The sequence below is a fragment of the Myxine glutinosa genome, chromosome 2, assembly GCF_964187855.1.
Source record: "Myxine glutinosa chromosome 2, kmMyxGlut1.1, whole genome shotgun sequence".
Taxonomy (NCBI): domain Eukaryota; kingdom Metazoa; phylum Chordata; class Myxini; order Myxiniformes; family Myxinidae; genus Myxine; species Myxine glutinosa.
In genome coordinates, this window is record NC_136262.1 from 157,111,743 (window position 1) to 157,131,091 (window position 19,349).

The 19,349-nt window shown below is 41.6% G+C and overlaps 1 protein-coding gene across 2 annotated transcripts in view; it reads right to left on the reverse strand.

The window, feature by feature from the left end:
- The window catches only part of LOC137421140 (proprotein convertase subtilisin/kexin type 5), a 172,006-nt gene that overhangs the window by 68,518 nt on the left and 84,139 nt on the right, over positions 1-19,349 (reverse strand). For both annotated transcript variants that reach the window (XR_010983262.2, XM_068106886.2), the window contains exons 4-5: positions 14,278-14,320; positions 10,362-10,507 (exon numbers count right to left, since the gene is read on the reverse strand). Coding sequence is in view for 1 of the 2 variants with exons in the window: in XM_068106886.2 (XP_067962987.2) it covers positions 10,362-10,507; positions 14,278-14,320 (189 nt within the window). In the remaining variant the exon portion in view is untranslated. The remainder of the gene's footprint in view (positions 1-10,361; positions 10,508-14,277; positions 14,321-19,349) is intronic.

The following is a 19,349-nucleotide window of genomic DNA, read 5'->3' on the forward strand; positions in this document are numbered from 1 at the left end:
ATGACAGATGACATCACAGTTACTGCAAAAAGGCATCCCCACAAGAGAAGGTGCAGTGTTTCCTGGTTCACATAGATCAAATCAGCTACACAGTTTCTGTTCAACTAAGCGTCAGCTCTACCAGACGGAAGCCTCTCCTCGGTGAAAGACACATGAAAGCCCGCTTGGAGTTTGCAAAAAAAGCACCTAAAGGACTCTCAGACTGCGAGAAACAAGATTCTGTGGGCTTTCATGTGTCTTTCACTGAGGAGAGGCTTCTGTCTGTCCACTCTGCCATAAAGCCCAGATCGGTGGAGTGTTGCAGTGATGGTTGTCCTTCTGGAAGTTTCTCCCATCTCCACACAGGATCTCTGGAGCTCAGCCAGAGTGACCATCGGGTTCTTGGTCACCTCTCTTACCAAGGGCCTTCTCCCCCGATTGCTCAGTTTGGCCGGGTGGCCAGCTCTAGGAAGAGTCCTGGTTGTTCCAAACTTCTTCCATTTAAGAATTATGGAGGCCACTGTGCTCTTGGGAATCTTCAACGCAGCAGAATTTTTTTTTTTGTAGGTTTCCCCAAATCTGTGCCTTGACACAATCCTGTCTCTGAGCTCCTTCGCGGGCAGCTCCTTCGACCTCGTGGCTTGGTTTTTGAAACCTTTGGTCTTTGAAAAACCTTTGGAACCTTTGAAAAGGTTGGAACCTGTTGAAAGGTTGGAACATGGGGATGTTGAATTGAATCAATGGGGTTGAAAGGTTGAAAGGGATTTTGAAAGGTTGAAAAGGCTGGAACTTTGAAAAGGTTGGAACCATTGGAACCTTTGGAACTTTGAAACCTTTGGTCTTTGAAACCTTTGGTCTTTGAAACCTTTGGTCTTTGAAACCTTTGGTCTTTGAAACCTTTGGTCTTCAGTTTTGGTCTTTGGTCCTTTGGTTTTTGAAGCATTTCAAGAGAAATGGGAGGCACCTGAGCTAAATTTCAAGTGTCATAGCAAAGGGTATGAATACTTATGTCAATGTGATATTTCAGTTTTTTCTTTTTAATAAATTTGCAAAACTTTCTAAAATCCTGTTTTCTCTTTGTCATTTTGGGGTATTGAGTGTAGATTGATGAGGGAAAAAATGAATTTAAACCATTTCAGCATAAGGCTGCAACATAACAAAATGTGAAAAAAGTGAAGGGGTCTGAATACTTTCTGAATGCACTGTTCTTTCTCAACAATATTCTCAAAGAAGTTCTGTCACTAAAGCTTTTGGGTCTCACTCTCTGCCATGATCTTTCTTGAGGAAAACCACATCTCCAAACTGGCCTTCAAAGCCAGTCGCCGTCTGTGCATCCTCTGTCATACGAAGTCCTTCCTTGGCACTACTGAGCTCCCCACCACGCACAAGTCTTTCATCCGCAGCTCAATGGAATACTGCTCTCCCCTCTGGGCTGGTGCTCCTGCCTCGCAGCTAGCTCGGCTTCACGCTTTAGAAACAAAAGCTTTCAGAATCATTGGAATCTTCCGCGATGAAGCCGATTCTGAGAGCCGTTCACCTTCTCGCCGCAGGCAGGTTGGTGGTCATTCTGTCTTCTACCGACTCCTCTCCGGCCTAGCCCCACTGCTCTGTCTGTGCTCTGTCCCCAAAATAATCTATGAGCAACCCTCTTCTGGTGAAACTGCCAAAATCAAGACTCTTTCATTCCTCTTTTCTCCCGCCTCTGGAACAAACTCCCTCTGTTCATCACCATATCTTATCTTCCCTCATCCAAAACCTCGATCTTTTCAACCCCTACTAACTCCACCCCAAAACCCATCACCCCAAATACAACTTTTTCAAATTCAATTTTCTTTCCTGAAAGTCCTTGTGGTGTCCATCTTGTGTATCCCATGTACCCTGCCGCAGCCCTCTCTCTTCCACAGATCTCCCGAGTCTCTGTTCTCTACTGTCGTTGTGCTTCCGCCTCTCTCTCTCCCCCTCGTCTCCAGTTACCATTATTATACGTTATATTTGTTAGCTCTTATATGAGCCTCAACTTAATATACAAAAAAAAAAAATTCACCCCGTTGTAATCAATTTAGACCTTTTGTGAATTTATTTTTACCATAACTCAGTAATTTTTCGATTCATAAAATTGAAACTTATACAGCTTATTTGCATACATGTGTCGTATATGTGAGCACAGTTTGGTCAAACGCCAAGGCCATCCAAAACATGTAAAACACATATTAGGCCTCAATTACAAAAATGTATCAACTAAATTTGTTGTGTGTGTCAATAAATCATGTAAAACACTTGGTAGGTCAATTTTCAAAGTTGACAATTTGCTGTTTCCATGGCAACTATTGTTTAATTGGATTTTGCAAGTATCGTGCAACATATTTCTTGTTTACTTATTCATAGTTGTGAAAAAACAATTTGGCTTTACAAAGAAGTTCTCGGGCACTTGACCTTTTGTGCTATTAAAGTGTAATGCTCTGAGAGACCTTTAATATTGCCCATCTACCCCTCTCTCCACCATTAAGTTCTCTGCACCTGCTCTTGTTCACCTTTCAGATGAACGATTCACTGGTGGTTGTTAGGCCACCTGCAAGCAGCATTACTCATGGATTAATTAATTAACTGAGGCCTTCTAACGCTATCAGAGAGTATAAAAAGGCAAGTTTGGGACAGACAAGTATAGTTCTTCCTGCTTTGAGAGTTTCTCTACTCATGGACAGGGAAGACGAGATTGAAGTAGATGATATAAAAGTGCCTCTAGATGTAGAAGAACTTCCTGATGAGATTCTTTACTCAAAGCAAGGCACAACGAAGGACTACATGAAGTTATGTTGGATAGACAGGTATGCACTTTTTTTTCTTAATTCTATATTACAACATTGATCCTACAGTTTTTGATTGTAATTTGTTTAACCAAAAGTTTGATTGAATTTTTTTTTTATCCCCATCCAGTTATTGTCCCTTTGAAATCTAAAAGGAAGATGCACTTCTCACCAAAGATCAGGATGAGATTATAAACATGTTGTCTATAAGGACTTGTCTAAAGGGGGGATGACTTGTTCGGTAACCTTGGATGGAGGTGGATGATTTTGACTTGATGGAGGGATATGATTTTGGACTTCTGTGGACAGACAGGTACATCCTACATCGACTATATAAGAGAACTAACTGTTGGTCTGTCTGTGTGTGTGTCTGTGTCTGTGTGTCGCCATTTTTCTCAGAGATGGCTGAACGGATCTTCGCCAAACTTTCAAAAGTTCATCAGTGAGTGCCTGGGAGTGTTTTTGGCCAAAAAAATTCTGAAATAAAAATAGTTGGTTTGTTGGGATTTACAAAACAAAAAAACAAAAAAAAAAACTCAATAGTGCCAAAGCCTATTTAAAATTAATGACAGTTATATACAAGTACACATTCGCATAAATAAATACAAAGCAATAACCAGGCATTTGAACACAAAAAAATCAAAACAATTCCGGAAGTGTATGAAGTTGGTAGTATGGCTTCTTCTTCTTCCTGATCGGCATCGCACTTAACTCAGAAACGTGATGAACGGCACATTCACCAGCATATATTCAATGAAAAGGTGATGAACCCCCATCCACTCCCCCCACTCCCTTCTTCACCCCTCCCTCTACTGCCACCTCCCCCCCTCCCCCCCCCCCCCCCCCATGACCGGCAATGCCGTGTACTCCTGCTAGTACTTTATATAGTGTATAGTTGGACTCTGATATTTGCGGTCCCACTATTCTGCCTGTTCCATGTAATCGTGGTCGATAAATTGCAACCTGCTTCTCGATTTGCAGCCATGTGTCCCACGTATTCGTGTTTTTTGCGGACACGGAAAAAAATTCACGAGCCGCGAGCATGACACAGTTATGAAACCTATCTTTCAACATCCTTGCACAAAGCAGCTGGACATATGCAAAAAACATCTTCTATGAGCCGCAAGCATGACCTGCTTTTACATTCGCGGCTGTACAGAATGTATTACTGTACAGAATGAAAACACTTCATCGTATCTAGCACATGACCTGCGTCGACATTCGTGGGATTTTCGTCGATATCAGCGGGATTTGCCTCGACATTCACAGATTTTCGCGATTCAGGACAACCATCCCCCCTTTTTCCAGAAACAATGCCCCATAATTCACGGTTTCGTCGTTCACGGCACTTTCCAGGAACGTATCCCCCGCGAATAGCGGGGTCCGCCTGTATTTTATATTATTAATCTTGCATAACTAAATTTAATTGTAATGTATTTACATAGCCTCTAATTACTTGTTTATTTTTTTATCACAGTGTATTCCATCATTGCCTGTTATGATGTTCACATCCAAATCGATTAACTTGATAAGAAACTCCACACTATCGATGTCAGAATTATGATTACATAGATAAACTAGAACGGCACTCGGTGGAGAGCATACCTCCTGCCAGGTGGAACAGTTTACGTTTTGTATCCCACTGATAGGCCGGATCTGGACCGGACCTGAACAACAAAATCGAATCGGCTTGTTCTTGTCGCCTAACCAACTCATCCACCAGGTTTTGGCACATGTCGTCCGTAACTTTTTGAAATATCATGCTATATATCGTTTTTGGCCCTATCACTCAATGGTGAAGAATCACTAAATTAAAATTATAATAAATAAATTAAATAAAACTAAATTATAAACTTTATGTTTTTTGATTTAAAATTTAAAAATGTAATTAAATTTAAAAATTATTTTTAATTAAATTAAAATTAAATTAAAATAATTAAATACTTAAAGAATAATTTATTTATTTATAAATTCTCACAATTTAGATCTTCACCAAAATCAAATCAATTCGTCCTCGTCACCCACCCAACCTGTCCACCAAGTCTCGTCCAAATCCGTCGATGACTTTTTGAGATATTGTGCTACATAATCTGCTTCAGCCCTGTCACTCAATGTTGATGAATCACTTCAAAAAATTTGATCCGGATCCAGATTCGAATCTTAACCAAAATTGAATAAATTCTTCCACGTCATACACCTAACCTGACCAGCAAGTTTTGTCCGAATTAGTCCACAACTTTTTGAGATATCATGTTCACAAACAGAACAGACAGATAGGTGTGCAAACAACCCCCATCCACCTTCGGTGGTGGAGGTAATAACAAGCTATTATTTGAATGTTGGATGAATGTTAAAATTCCGCAATAAGCAGGAAATAATATTTTTGGTTCTACAGGAAATCCTTTAACTTCAAAATAAGTATTCAGTTCTTACCAAAGCTCAGGATGAGAGTATCGACTAGTTTGAGATTTTATTGAATCATGAAGAAAACGAGTTCTGCTCAATTGGCATTGGAGTCGTGGAGTCATTCAATATCAGGAAGAAATGATGAGAAGTGAGGTAAGTCTCTTTAAAGAACAAGTATATACGTATTATTACGCCACACACGCTAAGCGAAAAGCAGGGTTAAGTAATTCCTTCATATCTGTCCATCTGATCAGTTTATGATCGAGGAACAAATTATTTAATTATGATCGAGGAACAAATTATTTAAATTCAATGTTTTATTTTGAACACGATTTGGAACATGAATAGGAACACAAGCTTGCCGTTTCACTGTACTTTGCCTCTGAATTTGTCCTGATCATGCATGTGCCGAGAGGAGTGGGATAATTTTTGTCTTTCGGCCTGGCTGGCAGTCAAATGAAATTTAATATCATTCCAAACGGGAAACTTAATCTTTTTAAGGATGTCATAATGGACACAAACAATGGTGTGTGTTTGTCATAATGGTGTGTGTTTGTGTGTGTGTTTGTGTGTGTTTGTGTGTGTGTGTGTTTGCTTGTGTGTGTGCTTGTGTGTATGTTTGTGTGTGTATTTGTGTGTGTGTTTGTGTGTGTTTGTGTGTGTGTTTATGTGTGTGTGTTTATGTGTGTGTTTATATATGTGTGTGTGTTTGTGTGTGTTTGTGTGTGTTTGTTTGTGTTTGTGTGTGTGTGTGTGTGTTTTTGTGTGTGTGTGTTTATGTGTGTGTTTATGTGTGTGTGTGTTTATATGTGTGTGTGTGTTTGTGTGTGTGTGTGTTTGTTTGTGTTTATATATGTGTGTGTGTGTGTGTGTGTGTTTGTGTGTGTTTGTTTGTGTTTGTGTGTGTGTGTGTGTGTGTGTTTATGTGTGTGTGCGTTTATGTGTGTGTTTATGTGTGTGTGTGTTTATATGTGTGTGTGTGTTTGTGTGTGTGTGTTTGTGTTTGTGAGTGTGTGTGTTTGTGTGTGTGTGTGTTTGTGTGTGCTTGTGTGTTTGTTTGTGTGTGTGTGTTTGTGTGTGTGTTTGTGTGTGTATTTTTGTGTGTATTTGTGTGTGTGTTTGTGTGTGTCTTTGTATGTGTTTGTTTGTGTGTTTTTGTGTGTGTGTTTTTGTGTGTGTGTTTGTGTGTGTGTGCTTGTGTGTGTGTGTGTTTGTGTGTGTTTATGTGTGTGTTTATGTGTGTGTGTGTTGATGTGTGTGTTTCCGTGTGTGTGTGTGTGTATGTGTTTATGTGTGTGTGTTTGCGTGTGTGTGTATGTATGTGTTTGTGTGTGTGTTTGTGTGTGTTTGTGTGTGTGTGTGCTTGTGTGTGTGTGTTTGTGTGTGTATGTCTGTGTGTGTGTTTGTGTGTGTTTGTTTGTTTGTGTGTGTGTGTGTGTGTGTGTTTGTGTGTGTGTTTGTGTGTGTGTGTGTGTTTGTGTGTGTATTTGTGTGTGTGTGCTTGTGTGTGTGTTTATGTGTGTGCTTGTGTGTGTGTTTATGTGTGTGTGTGTTTATGTGTGTTTATATGTGTGTGTGTGTGTGTGTATGTGTTTGTTTGTGTGTGTGTGTGTGTATGTATGTGTTTGTGTGTGTGTTTGTCTTTGTGTGTGTTTGTTTGTGTGTTTTTGTGTGTGTGTTTGTGTGTGTGTTTGTCTGTCCGCTTACTTATACAGTACTTGCCCTCAGGTCACAATTTTAAACCAATCTTCACGAAACTTCTCTTCACCTCTAGATAGTGGTCTGACAGAATCCTATTGATTTTTGAGGTCAAAATGTCAACACAGGCCAAAGGTCAACCACTTATATCAAATTTATAAAATCCTCAATTTTCATCCGATTGACTTGAAATCTGAATAGGATTTTTATATCAGCTTAATGAATTCAACCACTAATTATATTTGAGGTCAACCTTGACCAAAAGGTCAACATAGGCCAAATTTCTAAATTTGTCAATTTTCATCTGATTAACTTAAAATTTGAAGAGGTTTTCACAGGGTTTCACAGAATTCAGGTCACTGAATTCAACCACCAATTATATTTGAGGTCAAAAGGATGCTCCATGAGTGCCTTTCTACTTTGTTCTGTTTTGCCAAGTGTCGCTCTATGAGTGATTTTTCATTTGTGTGTTATCAATGGAGGGGAGAAACAAATGGGTTTCTCCTCCGTTGAGATCCTGATACACAATGCCACAGAAATTTATATACGCTCCGATATCTACACTAGTTGCAAGATGACTGTGTGCTCCACCTTTATCTCACCCATCACTCAATTGCAAAAGGATCATGTAAAATTAATTTTAAGTGTTCAAATTAATTAGGTCAATCAATCAGTCATATTCTCCTTTATATTACCATTACAATGTTAGCATCAAATGAATATGCATGACAGACTTTATTGTCCTCGATTGGGGAACAATGAGATCTTTGATTGTCCTCGATTCGGGAACAATGAGATCTTTCATTGTCCTCGATTCGGGAACAATGAGATCTTTCATTGTCCTCGATTCGGGAACAATGAGATCTTTCATTGTCCTCGATTCGGGAACAATGAGATCTTTCATTGTCCTCGATTCGGGAACAATGAGATCTTTGATTGTCGTCGATTCGGGAACAATGAGAGCTTTCATTGTCCTCGATTCGGGAACAATGAGATCTTTGATTGTCGTCGATTTGGGAACAATGAGATTTTTCATTGGCCTTGATTCGTCCACAAGCTAATCGTTAATTGGGCCAATTATGTTTTTTATCATTCATTAGCAACATTTTAGCAAGTTCAGAAATGGCTCAGCATATTTTAACATGAAATGAGTCCAAGATTGTACGTCGGGAGGATGACTCAGGCTGCCATTACATCTCAGCACAATGTTCATTGCAATGCCATTTCTCTGGCAATGCCAAGGCAATGTCGGACAGGAATGTATTTTATTTAAAAATATTATACAAAGTCAACGCACATGGAAGAGCGAGAACAGAATGGATCAGGATGCAAAATAACAAAAGGAACAGTAGAAAGAGAGGGGGAAAACACACCGACACAGCAGGGTTGAGGAACAAAATAGAGTGAGACTTTGACAAATAAGGCATGTGGGGAAGAATGAGGGGCATGGCAGGATGCATGGGGTGGAGAAGATGGATACAGAAGCAACCTCTCAGGAAGGAAAGAGGTAGGTTTTGGAGGTTGAGGGAGTTCACATAGGTAGAAAATATAATGGTTGATTTGGATGGGGGACGATCTGAGATGGTGGTGAACAGCTGTCTTGAAGACCTGGTGGGAAGAATGAGATTGAAGAGAATGTAGAAATTGAATGCACAGGTGGAAAAAAAGAAGAGCGAATGAGTGGAGATGTGCAGTCATATGGATTCTGGGAATGGCATCAGAATGGGCGATGTTGGTAGACCACTTGAGCCTGGCAGAAACCTGGGTGATGGCAGGCAAAGCACGGAAGGCGCAGAGGGCGCAAGACCAGAAAGGAGGTGCGAGAAGACAGAGGGACTACCGACCTGTCTGTCATGGGAGGATGACAGGCCCATACACTCAGCTTCATCACATGGCATTCCAATTATATTGAAGGCCTTGGTTTCCACGGCGTCAAGCTGGGCAAGGTGTGAGGCAGGGGAGCCAACCAAGAGCGGAGAGTAGAACTCCACCAAGCTGCAGATGAAGGCTTTGCAGGTAGATAAGAGTCAAGGTGTGCCAAGGAAGGACTTTGCATGATAGAGGATGCCCAGTCCATGACTGGCTTTGGAGGCCAACTTTGAAATGTAATTTGCCCAAGAACACGCATAGCTAATAGTGAGACTGACTGAATTTCTTCAAGAGGATTGTTAAGAAAGTAGGAGGGTTTGTCAGACAGTCCTTTTGCGTTTCATCCCCACCTTCCCCTTCTTCTTCTTGTGTTTCATTCAGCTTGTTCACCCCCATGTGACCTTCTCCCTCTCCCCTTGATTTCACTCTTACTTCTACTCTGCTGTTGGTATTTCCCCTTTCCATTATGTTCCCTTTCATTCTGCTCTAGCTCTTCCACAAGCCTCGATCATGTGTACAATTTTATTGTTTTTTAACTGCTCGACCACCTTGTGATTTCACCAGGCTGAACAGAGGGAAGAGGCTGCCGAGGGATATCACAGCAGAGAGTGGAGTCATCAGCAAAGAGATAAAGAGGATGTTCCAGAGAGTCAGAGAGATCTTTGATAAAGATTAGGAATAGCACTGGGCCCAGAATACTGCATTGGGGCACTCCAGCTTTAACAGGGAGATGAAAGGATTCCGTTTGAGAGCCACACGTTACCTACGAGAGTAGAGGCAATCAGAAAGCCATGTGTGGAGTTTGGCTTGGATTCCATAGGCAGAGAGTTTGGAGAGCAAGGCAGGATGCCAGACTGTATCGACAGCTTGGCCCGCGGGCCCCGCTTCCCGTCCCGACGGTCCTGATCTCATACCTGACATATGGCCTCCATCTATTGTTGAGAGAGGAGAAGCAACATGTCCAAGGTAGAATGACCAGGTCTGAATCGGAATTGATGATCTGAGATGAGGTTGTTGGAGAAAAAGGGAATCATTTATGTCAACTGCATGACTTTGCTGATGATTGAAAAAAAGCTCATTATTGTGTAGCCAAGTGAATATGTTTTTGCATCTTTTTTATATAATGTGGTGATAATGGCTGATTTCCAAGCAGATGGAAGATAACCTCAGCAATTGAACAGAAGAACAGAAGTGAACAGAAGAAAAAGTATGTGAAAGAGCAGCAGAAGGGTTTTTAGGACACATGAGTTGATGCCGTCTGGTCCAGTTGCAGAATCTGAGTTGAGGGTTGCCAGAAACTTCTCAAACTTCTCAAGTGCAAAAGACGCATTGTCCAGGAGCAGTTGGGTGTGACAGGGTAGGGTGGCTACCGAAAGTGAGGGTGGCACAAGATTTGAAAGCAAACACAGAATTGAGGCACACACATAGAGAGATACTCCGCACCACCCCTCTCTCCCATCCAATCTCTTTTTTGTGTACGTAATAAGCAGATAGTCCCTATGCATAAAAGCGAAAAGATAATTATTTGCCACATTTGGATCAACTACTCCAGCATACTTGCACAAGACATGCCTCCACTGACTTTACAATCGGCCCAACCTTTACCTAGGAGAAAGGCACCCGCGTGGCAATGTTCACAACTGCCGTAGGCTGAACAATCTGAGCAGAGAGCTGGACAGGAGAGACAACGACGAGAGCCGTTGTCAGGGTAACGGCCATGTGGACAAACCTGTCGGCAGTGACCATTGAGACTGTATTTTGGGTAGAGGAAAGGAGGCAAAGAAAAGATCAAAGTTTAGGTAATCGACTGTGGAGCTGATTCAAATTGGTGTTACAAATAACAATATTGCAGAGGGTTGCACATTTTTTATGATTAATCAAAATGTCAATGAGAATTTAATAATGAAGGTGAAACACTTTAAACATAATTGATACAGTGTACAATAAATGTCAAATAAAACTTCCTCATTCAGAGCCATGTTTTTATTATATACATACATACATATATATATATATATATATAAAAGCGAAATGTCCGTTTGTTTGTTTGTTTGTTTGTGAACCTACTCCTCTGAGCTACCAAGGTTAAACGGCATGAAACTTTATAGGATAACATATTTTACAACCCTGCACATAAATAGGGGTTTAAACCGTTATTTTCGTACAATTCATAACTTGAAACCATCCGAGCCGCCACCTGTCGCCATGATCTCTGAGGGTCGATCCACATATACAAATCTTTATAAAAAGCCCAATTTTTATCAGATTTCAACACGGATATCGATATAATTAGTTTGATGGTGAGCTCTGATCATCAAATATGTTATCATATGTGAGAAACAACTCTTAATTTAGACGTTACCATGATCGGTAAGTTTGGCAAATAAGGAGTCACGTGACCTCTGAAATGCGCTAATTATTCAAACAATGAAAATAGTACAAACACAACCTATACATCGTTTTAAAGGTAATTTTACTGCTCATCTAACAACATCACTCTCAAGTGTGAAAAAATAGATTGTAGAAAAAAGGACCCACGTGACTCCAACTACAAACTGCCACTTGACAACAGGTGAACCTCCAATGATCACCTCACCCTCACAACAAGGTGAGTTGTTGTTTTGCTCTTTGTTTCGGACCATCCTGCATTGGGCTCCCAAGGTTAATCACAACGAAACTTTCTACCATCAGATTTTTAACCACGATATACCTGAAAATGGGTTTTATACCGTGACGGTGATGAGGTCATTTGGCCCATTATTGTCGTGTTGCACTCCCGAGTCAATTTATTTACGAACCAGAGGTAATATCTTTACTACACCTTCACTCCTTCACACACTTTAGACCATTTCCACCCCTTAGACCCTTTCCACCCCTAGACGCCTCAAGACCCTTTACACCCCTTACACCCCTTTGACTCTTTACAGACCTTAGACCCCTTTGACACTTTATAGACCTTAGACCCCTTTGACTCTTTACACCCCCTTCGAAACTATTTACCCTTTGCACCCCTTATACTCTTTTACACCCCTTACAACATCGTTAGACCCCTTAGACCCCTTTTAACCCTTTACACCCCTTAGAGCTCTTTAGACCCTTTAAACCCCTTTGACATATTTAGACCCTTTACACCCATTAGACCATTTAAACTCCTTAGACTCCGTTCGACCCTCTAACCCCTTTAGACCGTTTACACCCCTTAGACCCCTTTGACCATTTACACCCCTTAGACCCCTCTGACCATTTATACCCCTTTAGACCCTTTACACCCCTTTAGACCTCTTTGACCATTTACACCCCTTATACACCTTTGACCATTTACACCCCCTTTAGACCCCTAACACTCCTTAGACCCTTTACACCGCTTAGATCCCTTTACATCCCTTCGGCTCCTTTGACCATTTGCACACGCTTAGACCCCTTACACCCCTTTTGACCCTTTGCACCCCTTTAATCCCCTTAGACCTTTTACACCCCTAATACTTTTACACCCTCTAGACCATTTCATACCCATTTCGACACTTTTGAGACATATACACCTTTTGACACTTTTCAGACCAATTGACTTTTTAAGACACTTTGACAAATTTAAGACCCTTTTGACCCCTTTTGCTCTTTCGTCATTAGACACCCCATACCCCATTTGGCCCTTTTAAGATCATTGACTCTTTAAACACTTTAGATCCCTTTATGACCCTAAAAACACTTTCGACCCCCTTAGATAATTTGAAAAAATTTCCTCCCAAAATCATCGGTTTTGACGACCGATGCAGACATTATAACGTTCCCATTGCAGACAGGTTAGTGGTCTATCTGCTTTTACCAACTCCATTCTGGTCTTGCACCCCCTGCTCTTTCTATGCTCAGTTACTCCCTGCCAGACCAGGTTTCTGCAGGGTGCACAACGTCTGCCAACAACCTCCTTCTGGTGAAACTCCCAAAATTGAAAATCACTGCTCAGCACTACTCATTCATTCCTCTTTTGTCCCACCTGTGGAACTAACTTCCTCATTCCCCTTCAATCTCATTCTTCCCTCCAGGATTTAAGACAGTCGTTCACCACCATGCACTATTCGCGTCGTTTCCCAAGTTGCGATGACGAATCTAAACTGTTATCACAAAGTTAAACTGATGTTGAAACGTGAAACTGAAACTACTGATCTATGGATCATCGAATGGGAAACCAGAATGATATGCTGTGGGAAATTGTTGAAAGCAAAGCTATGGTGAATATAATGAGAGGGAGAGGGTCGGGAGCTGAAGAAACGACGTGGAGAGGGATAGGTGCCTGGAGGTGGTCGGTTGGTAAGATCTTCAAGGTCATTGGAATCTACCACGATTAAGCTGAGTCTATGAGCCTATCACGTTCCCATTGCAGACAGGTTAGTGGTCTATCTGCTTTTACCAACTCCATTCTGGTCTTGCACCCCCTGCTCTTTCTATGCTCAGTTACTCCCTGCCAGACCAGGTTTCTGCGGGGTGCACAACGTCTGCCAACAACCTCCTTCTAGTGAAACTCCCAAAATTGAAAATCACTGCTCAGCACTACTCATTCATTCCTCTTTTGTCCCACCTGTGGAACTAACTTCCTCATTCCCCTTCAATCTCATTCTTCCCTCCAGGATTTAAGACAGTCGTTCACCACCATCTCAGGTCATCCCCATCCAAAACCATGATATTTTCTATCCCCATTAACGCTCTACAAGCCCACCTCTTTCCAACTTTCCTGTTTTCCTTAATTATAATTTGCTTCTGTTTCCATGTCAAAGAGAATTTTTAATTACATTCCCCTCTAGTCCGCACCCCTGTGTCCTCCACTAGTCCGCATTCTTCCTCACATTCCTTATTTTCGAAGTTTCTCTCTTTTGTCTCTGAACCCTGCTGTTGTGTGTTCCCCTCTCTTTCTGCTGTTCATTTTGTTTTGTTGCATCCTGATCCGTTCTATCCTCCAGCTCCTCCATGGCCATCAACTCTATATTTAAAAGAGTGTGGGAGTTGTGGGGAGAGATTGGAAAGAGGTTTGGGAGGAGATAGGAGTAAAATGGAGGCAAGGGAAGAGGCATGTATGGAGCATAATGGAGGGGGGTGGTGGTTCAAAATTCCATCTTGTTTATGTATGTAATATATAGACATCCCCCAAGCATGATAAACTGGAATATTGATTGATGTCTGCTTTTGGGGTACAAGAGAACGGAATTCTAGCCCTGAATTGGGAAACGCCTTTTGTATTCCGGTAACATATGGATCCTGTTATAAGTTTGGTTACCTTGTTCACACTTAAGTACCATATTATGTTAACATCACTTCAGCAGTATGACAGGAGGGCAGCGGATGAAGAAATAATGGCAGCGAGACAAAAAATTCAGTGAATGCAAGAGGGTGAGGACACATTTCAACAACATCGATAAAGTAAGCAGCGTTCAGCATAAAATAGACAAAGAGTGAAAAAAGAAGACAGAACGAAGACAAAGAAATAGCATGAGGGACAAACGATGAGAGGGTAAAGGGTAAAATAGCTCACAAATAGTATCCATCTTTGCAGTTGATACACTGCTCGGGTGTATCTGCGGTAGGGAAGAAACAGCATTTGTTAGCATGCAACAGACAAAGTTTGTTTGGCATTGCTCGAGTAATAGTGACACATGGTTAACACATACATATGTCATGTTTTCTGACCGATTAGAAAGAGGATATGCGGTTTGATAAGGAATGTATACGTCGCTACACTGCTCCCCTCCAAGTGCATTAATCAAACGGAAGGTACAAACAAAATACGTAAAATTGGTGTAGCAGAAGGTAGACTGTCCATAAAACAACAACAACATGCATTTTAAGGCCATTTTCCCTGCTAGAGCGGGGGTTAGCCTTGCGGTCCCCATGACAATCTTCTCCATTTTGCCCTATTTTCTGCATCTCTCCTTGTTAACCCCCTTGCCCGCATTTCTTCTTACACCATCTTTAGCCAAGTCTTTCTCAGTCTTCCCCATCCTCTACTTCCTTCTACATTCATTTCCATCACTCTTCTCAACCAGTCACTTTCATCCTTCCTCAACACATGACCAAACCATCTCAACCTGTTGCTCTTCACAGCATCAATCACAGGCTCTATTCCCATCACATCACTGTCCATGTAAAACAAATAAAAATAAAAGTCACAGCAAAGAGAAATGGTCAACAAACAAAATATACTCTCATAAATATCGTGCTGAGAAGTGTATTTGATGCCCAAAGTGAGTCATACATGACGGTAAGGGTATTGTTGTGGTCGGTGTCGACGCGTTGTTCAAGGGACCAGAGACGACCGTCTCTGGTGCTGCGCAAACAAAAGCTGGCTTCATGTGATGTATGGAGACTGTATCGTGAGCACCATTAATATTGAGTATGAAGGTCTTATGGGAGCGTTGTCGAACTTTGTAAGGTCCGTCATAACATTTCTGCAAGGATTTCTAGACAATGTCATGCCGTACGAATACGTGGGTGCATGTAGAAAATTCCTGGGGGATAAAAACCAGGCATGACGAAGTATGCGTTGGTGTCACCCAGAGGCCATGCATGGCCGAACAAAGTTGGTTGGCATAGTTGTTGGCATCGGGCAAAGTGTCCTCGGACACCGAGAATAATTATTTTGGGAGCTTAAGTGGTGTCTTAAGTGGTTTTGGGAGCCCAGTGGAGTATCGAAGGTCGTCTTTTAAAGGGGCTTCATGACCAAGCAGCATGACAGGTATGATGTCCGTCGAGTGCATGGAGTTGCCATGCACTTACAGGGAAGACTTGCGTCGTCAGTGTAAACGATCCAGAAATACCATTCACTGCTGGATGATAAGTGGTGGTTCATACGCAGTCAGTATTGTGTTCAATCCCTGGGAACATATAGTGTAGGCTGTTATGTCATTTCGTGTTTTTTTTTTGTTAAAAGCAAAATTCCACTTGATTCCTTGTCTTTGGGGTGTGACATGTTCGAAAAAATAGGTTGTTAATTTTTTTTAAAGGATTAAGGGTGTCAAATCCAAGATGGCCGCCAAAATATATAAATTCCATTAAAACTGGTATTCTGAACACAGTATGAGGTCCAAATTAATGATAATACCCATAATTTCAATACCAAGGAGTTCAAAAACAATTAATTTCAATTTGGCAGTCAAATTCAAAATGGTGGAAAAATCCAAGATGGCCGCCACTTCTTAAATAACCACAGTACAAAAACTTAATGTTCTTGATAACACAAATTGTGAATGATGAAATAGGTCCATTTTGGTGGTAATGCCCACATAAGTAATGCTAGGCCGTTGGGGAAACATGTTACTGATTCGTTGAAATCGGTGGATGCCAGCCATAGTGAGAAATAGTGAGAAAATCCAATATGGCTACCACTGTTTTACACAAAGGTCCACATTGCTATAACAATGATAGCGTAATGTAATTTCCTGTTTGACCATATTTAAATATTCCTGTCTCACAATCATCCGTTTTACCTTACAAGTCCTCGTGTTCATCTCCCACAATGTTCTGAGCTGATTGTTCATTGTTGCTACAGCCATAGTTCAAACAGCTACAGACCTCTGTGCATGGGAGTTTATTGCTGCGGCAACTACAGGAGTTTCCTTCGCATCCTGATTTGCAGCCACATTTTACCAGCTTAGTCACGGCCTCTGGTGCTGGAGGGTTCAAACACATCACCGGAAGAAATCTATTTTCCTCTGACTTCCATCCGTAGTCAGTGGGAGAAGGAAGGGACGGTTGACTTTCGCATGCCTGCATCCATATCATTGCAATATAATGTGCTCGCAGAATGTGTGGTGTCAATGATCCAGAGGTTGGAGGCAGACTCTCTCCCTCGGCCTGTCGATTTGAGTACAAGAACCATCGTAGTGCATTTACTTTGGTGTGTGTTTTGGATCTGTACAACAAGCAAACGAACCTTTCCAGTTGGTCAATTGCGTTTGGAGAGGGTGTAGCAGCAGATTTGCCAAGTGAAGCAAGTGAATCCAGTATCATATCATCGCAGGACATGAACACCTTCATACACCAGTCCTTTGTCCTGCCGGCGAACCTGCCACACATATCTGATCCTGTGAAAGAATGAAACCCGAGAATAGCTGAGGCGCGGTTAACTCCTAACTTTTCAAAGATAGGTTTGACTGCAATTTTCCTATTCAGTTTTCCTTTTCCGGTAAGGAAATATGTCTCAGCAGGTAGCTGTGGATACATGTGGATCATCAGCAAGAAGACATCGGTATCTGGAGAGTCTATTAAAAGTTCTACATCGCCGTTAACTGTTAGGGCATGGAGCAAGAGTAACGTATCCGCTTCTTCATGACCGTGTTTTACCAATTCATCAGGCACACTTACATTGCCTTTTGTCTCAGTGCCGAAGGTTACCATGAACTTCTTCAATTTGTTGGCAGAGCTGTTGCTGTGATCCAGAGTCTTTGCAGCTAAATACTCTACAAGTTCTGCCTTGGTTTTGACACTTGAAAGGAAGTCCTTCAAGGAAATATTCTGGATCAGTGTACTATCTTGGATGTGATAGTAGGTCGAGTTTCCCTTTGTTCTCTTTTTTCTCATTTGCTCTTTCAGAGAACTTTCGACGTATCTGTCAAATACCAGTCTTACTTCGTCGTAGTTAGCTGCAATCCTGATAAGCTTTTCAAGAAATGACATGGCAAAATCACTGCATGTTTTCATTTTGTCTGTCTTGGAGATGGAGTTAACGAGGGCCATGCCATCTATGACTACAACTTTAAATTTCTCAGACATGTCGGACATGTCAGTTGAAGCTTCTTGCTCAGGCTGCGCTTCTTGTACTTCAGGCGCCTCGGCTTGGGGTGGTACTTCAGTTTGGGAGTTTTCACTCAATACCTGGTCGCCAGAAACACTCAGTATGGCATTAGCTGGATCGCTTGTGGCTTCTGTTGGGCTAGGTTGCTCCTTGGTAACTAGCGCTTCAAGATGATGAAGGACCTTAGCCTTGTCATATGCTAGGAGAAGTGACCCATCCGAAGCGAAAAGGGCACGTGGAACAATTCCAAATTCATACTTCCCAATACAGTCCTTTAGATCAAGGTCTGGACGGCTTCTTGATGCTACTATAAACCTCTGTAGGAGTCCTCGTTCTTCTTTGACTTTAATGAGTTTGTCACCTGCTTTCACTTTCTTCACTGTGTTGGCACTTTTGAAAGTGCCTATGTTCTTTCTCTTCATTGGATCCCACACTGAAAGTTTTCCTTCTGTAAGGCGTTCTTTGACAAATGTCTGGAACAACTGTTGTCCGATGGCATCGCGGTCTACTATGTCCTTTGTTACCTTTTCATCAATTACTTTCTTGGTAAGAAGGTTACACAGGTCACTCTCATCGGTTACGAATGGGTCTCCATGAACAACAAATACCTCTGTCAATCTAGCGGAATTTCTCATTACTCGGGTGGACTTTCCCCCTGTGATCTCGTGGTGTTGGTCTCTGGTATCAGCACCTTCCATGCCATATTCTCTTTGAAACTCCTCTACTAGATTAGACAAGTCAGGTGCAATCAGGAAGAAACGGTCTAGAGCTCTCTCAATTTGGGTTATTCCAGTAATGCCTCCAATGACCTTGAGTTTGCGGTTCTCCTGCTCAATTCCGTGATCTGGACCCATTGAAGTGAATGCAGCAATCGCCTTCGTCACACAGAAATTTCCTTTCAGGAGTTCTGCCCAGACATCTGGAAAAACTTGTTCTGTTTGCTGCATTGTTGACAGGTACAAAGGGAGCAAACGTGCGTAGTTCAGGTGGTCGTGAGCAAAGAAGTACTTGATAAGAGCTTCAGTGCTTTCCATATGCAGCAGCAGGTCCCGTTGTCTGGTAGCTCTAATATACTGAAGGATAGTTTCAAACTGCCTCAAGTAGTTACGGATGTAGTGTTGAATTGGTGCTGGATTGCTTTCAAACTGTCCCAACTTTGTGAGGATATCTCTAGATTCGAACATGGTCATGGTTTCTCTGACGGCATCTCTGAGGTTTTGATGGTTGCCTGTGTTCATGCTGATATCTTTCTGATATGCTTTTTCCAAATCAATGGACGCTTCACTTTGGAACACTTTCTCTTCTGGTGCTTTTGTTAGGAACCTGTCAAAGTAGAGATGGTATAGAGCAAGCAATGTTACAGTATGTGCTTCTAGGGACCTGTGGAGATGTTTTCCATTTAGGATTTGCGTTACGGTTGTTGGAGAATATAGTCCAGCTTCATCGACCTGGTGAACTTTGCTCAAACTGAATATAGTCACTCAAATAATAAGATCGGCCTGTGTTTCTAATGGCAGCCATTTTAAAATTCAAGATGGCTGCCATCCACCATTTTCAACGAATCAGTAACATATTTCCCCAACGGCTAAGCATTGCTTGTGCGGGTATTACCACCAAATGGACCTTTTCCATCATTCACAATTTGTGTTATCAAGAACATTAAGTTTTTGTACTGTGGTTATTTAAGAAGTGGCGGCCATCTTGGATTTTTCCACCATTTTGAATTTGACTGCCATATTGAAATTAATTGTTTTTGAACTCCTTGGTATTGAAATTATGGGTATTACCATTAATTTGGACCTCATACTGTGTTC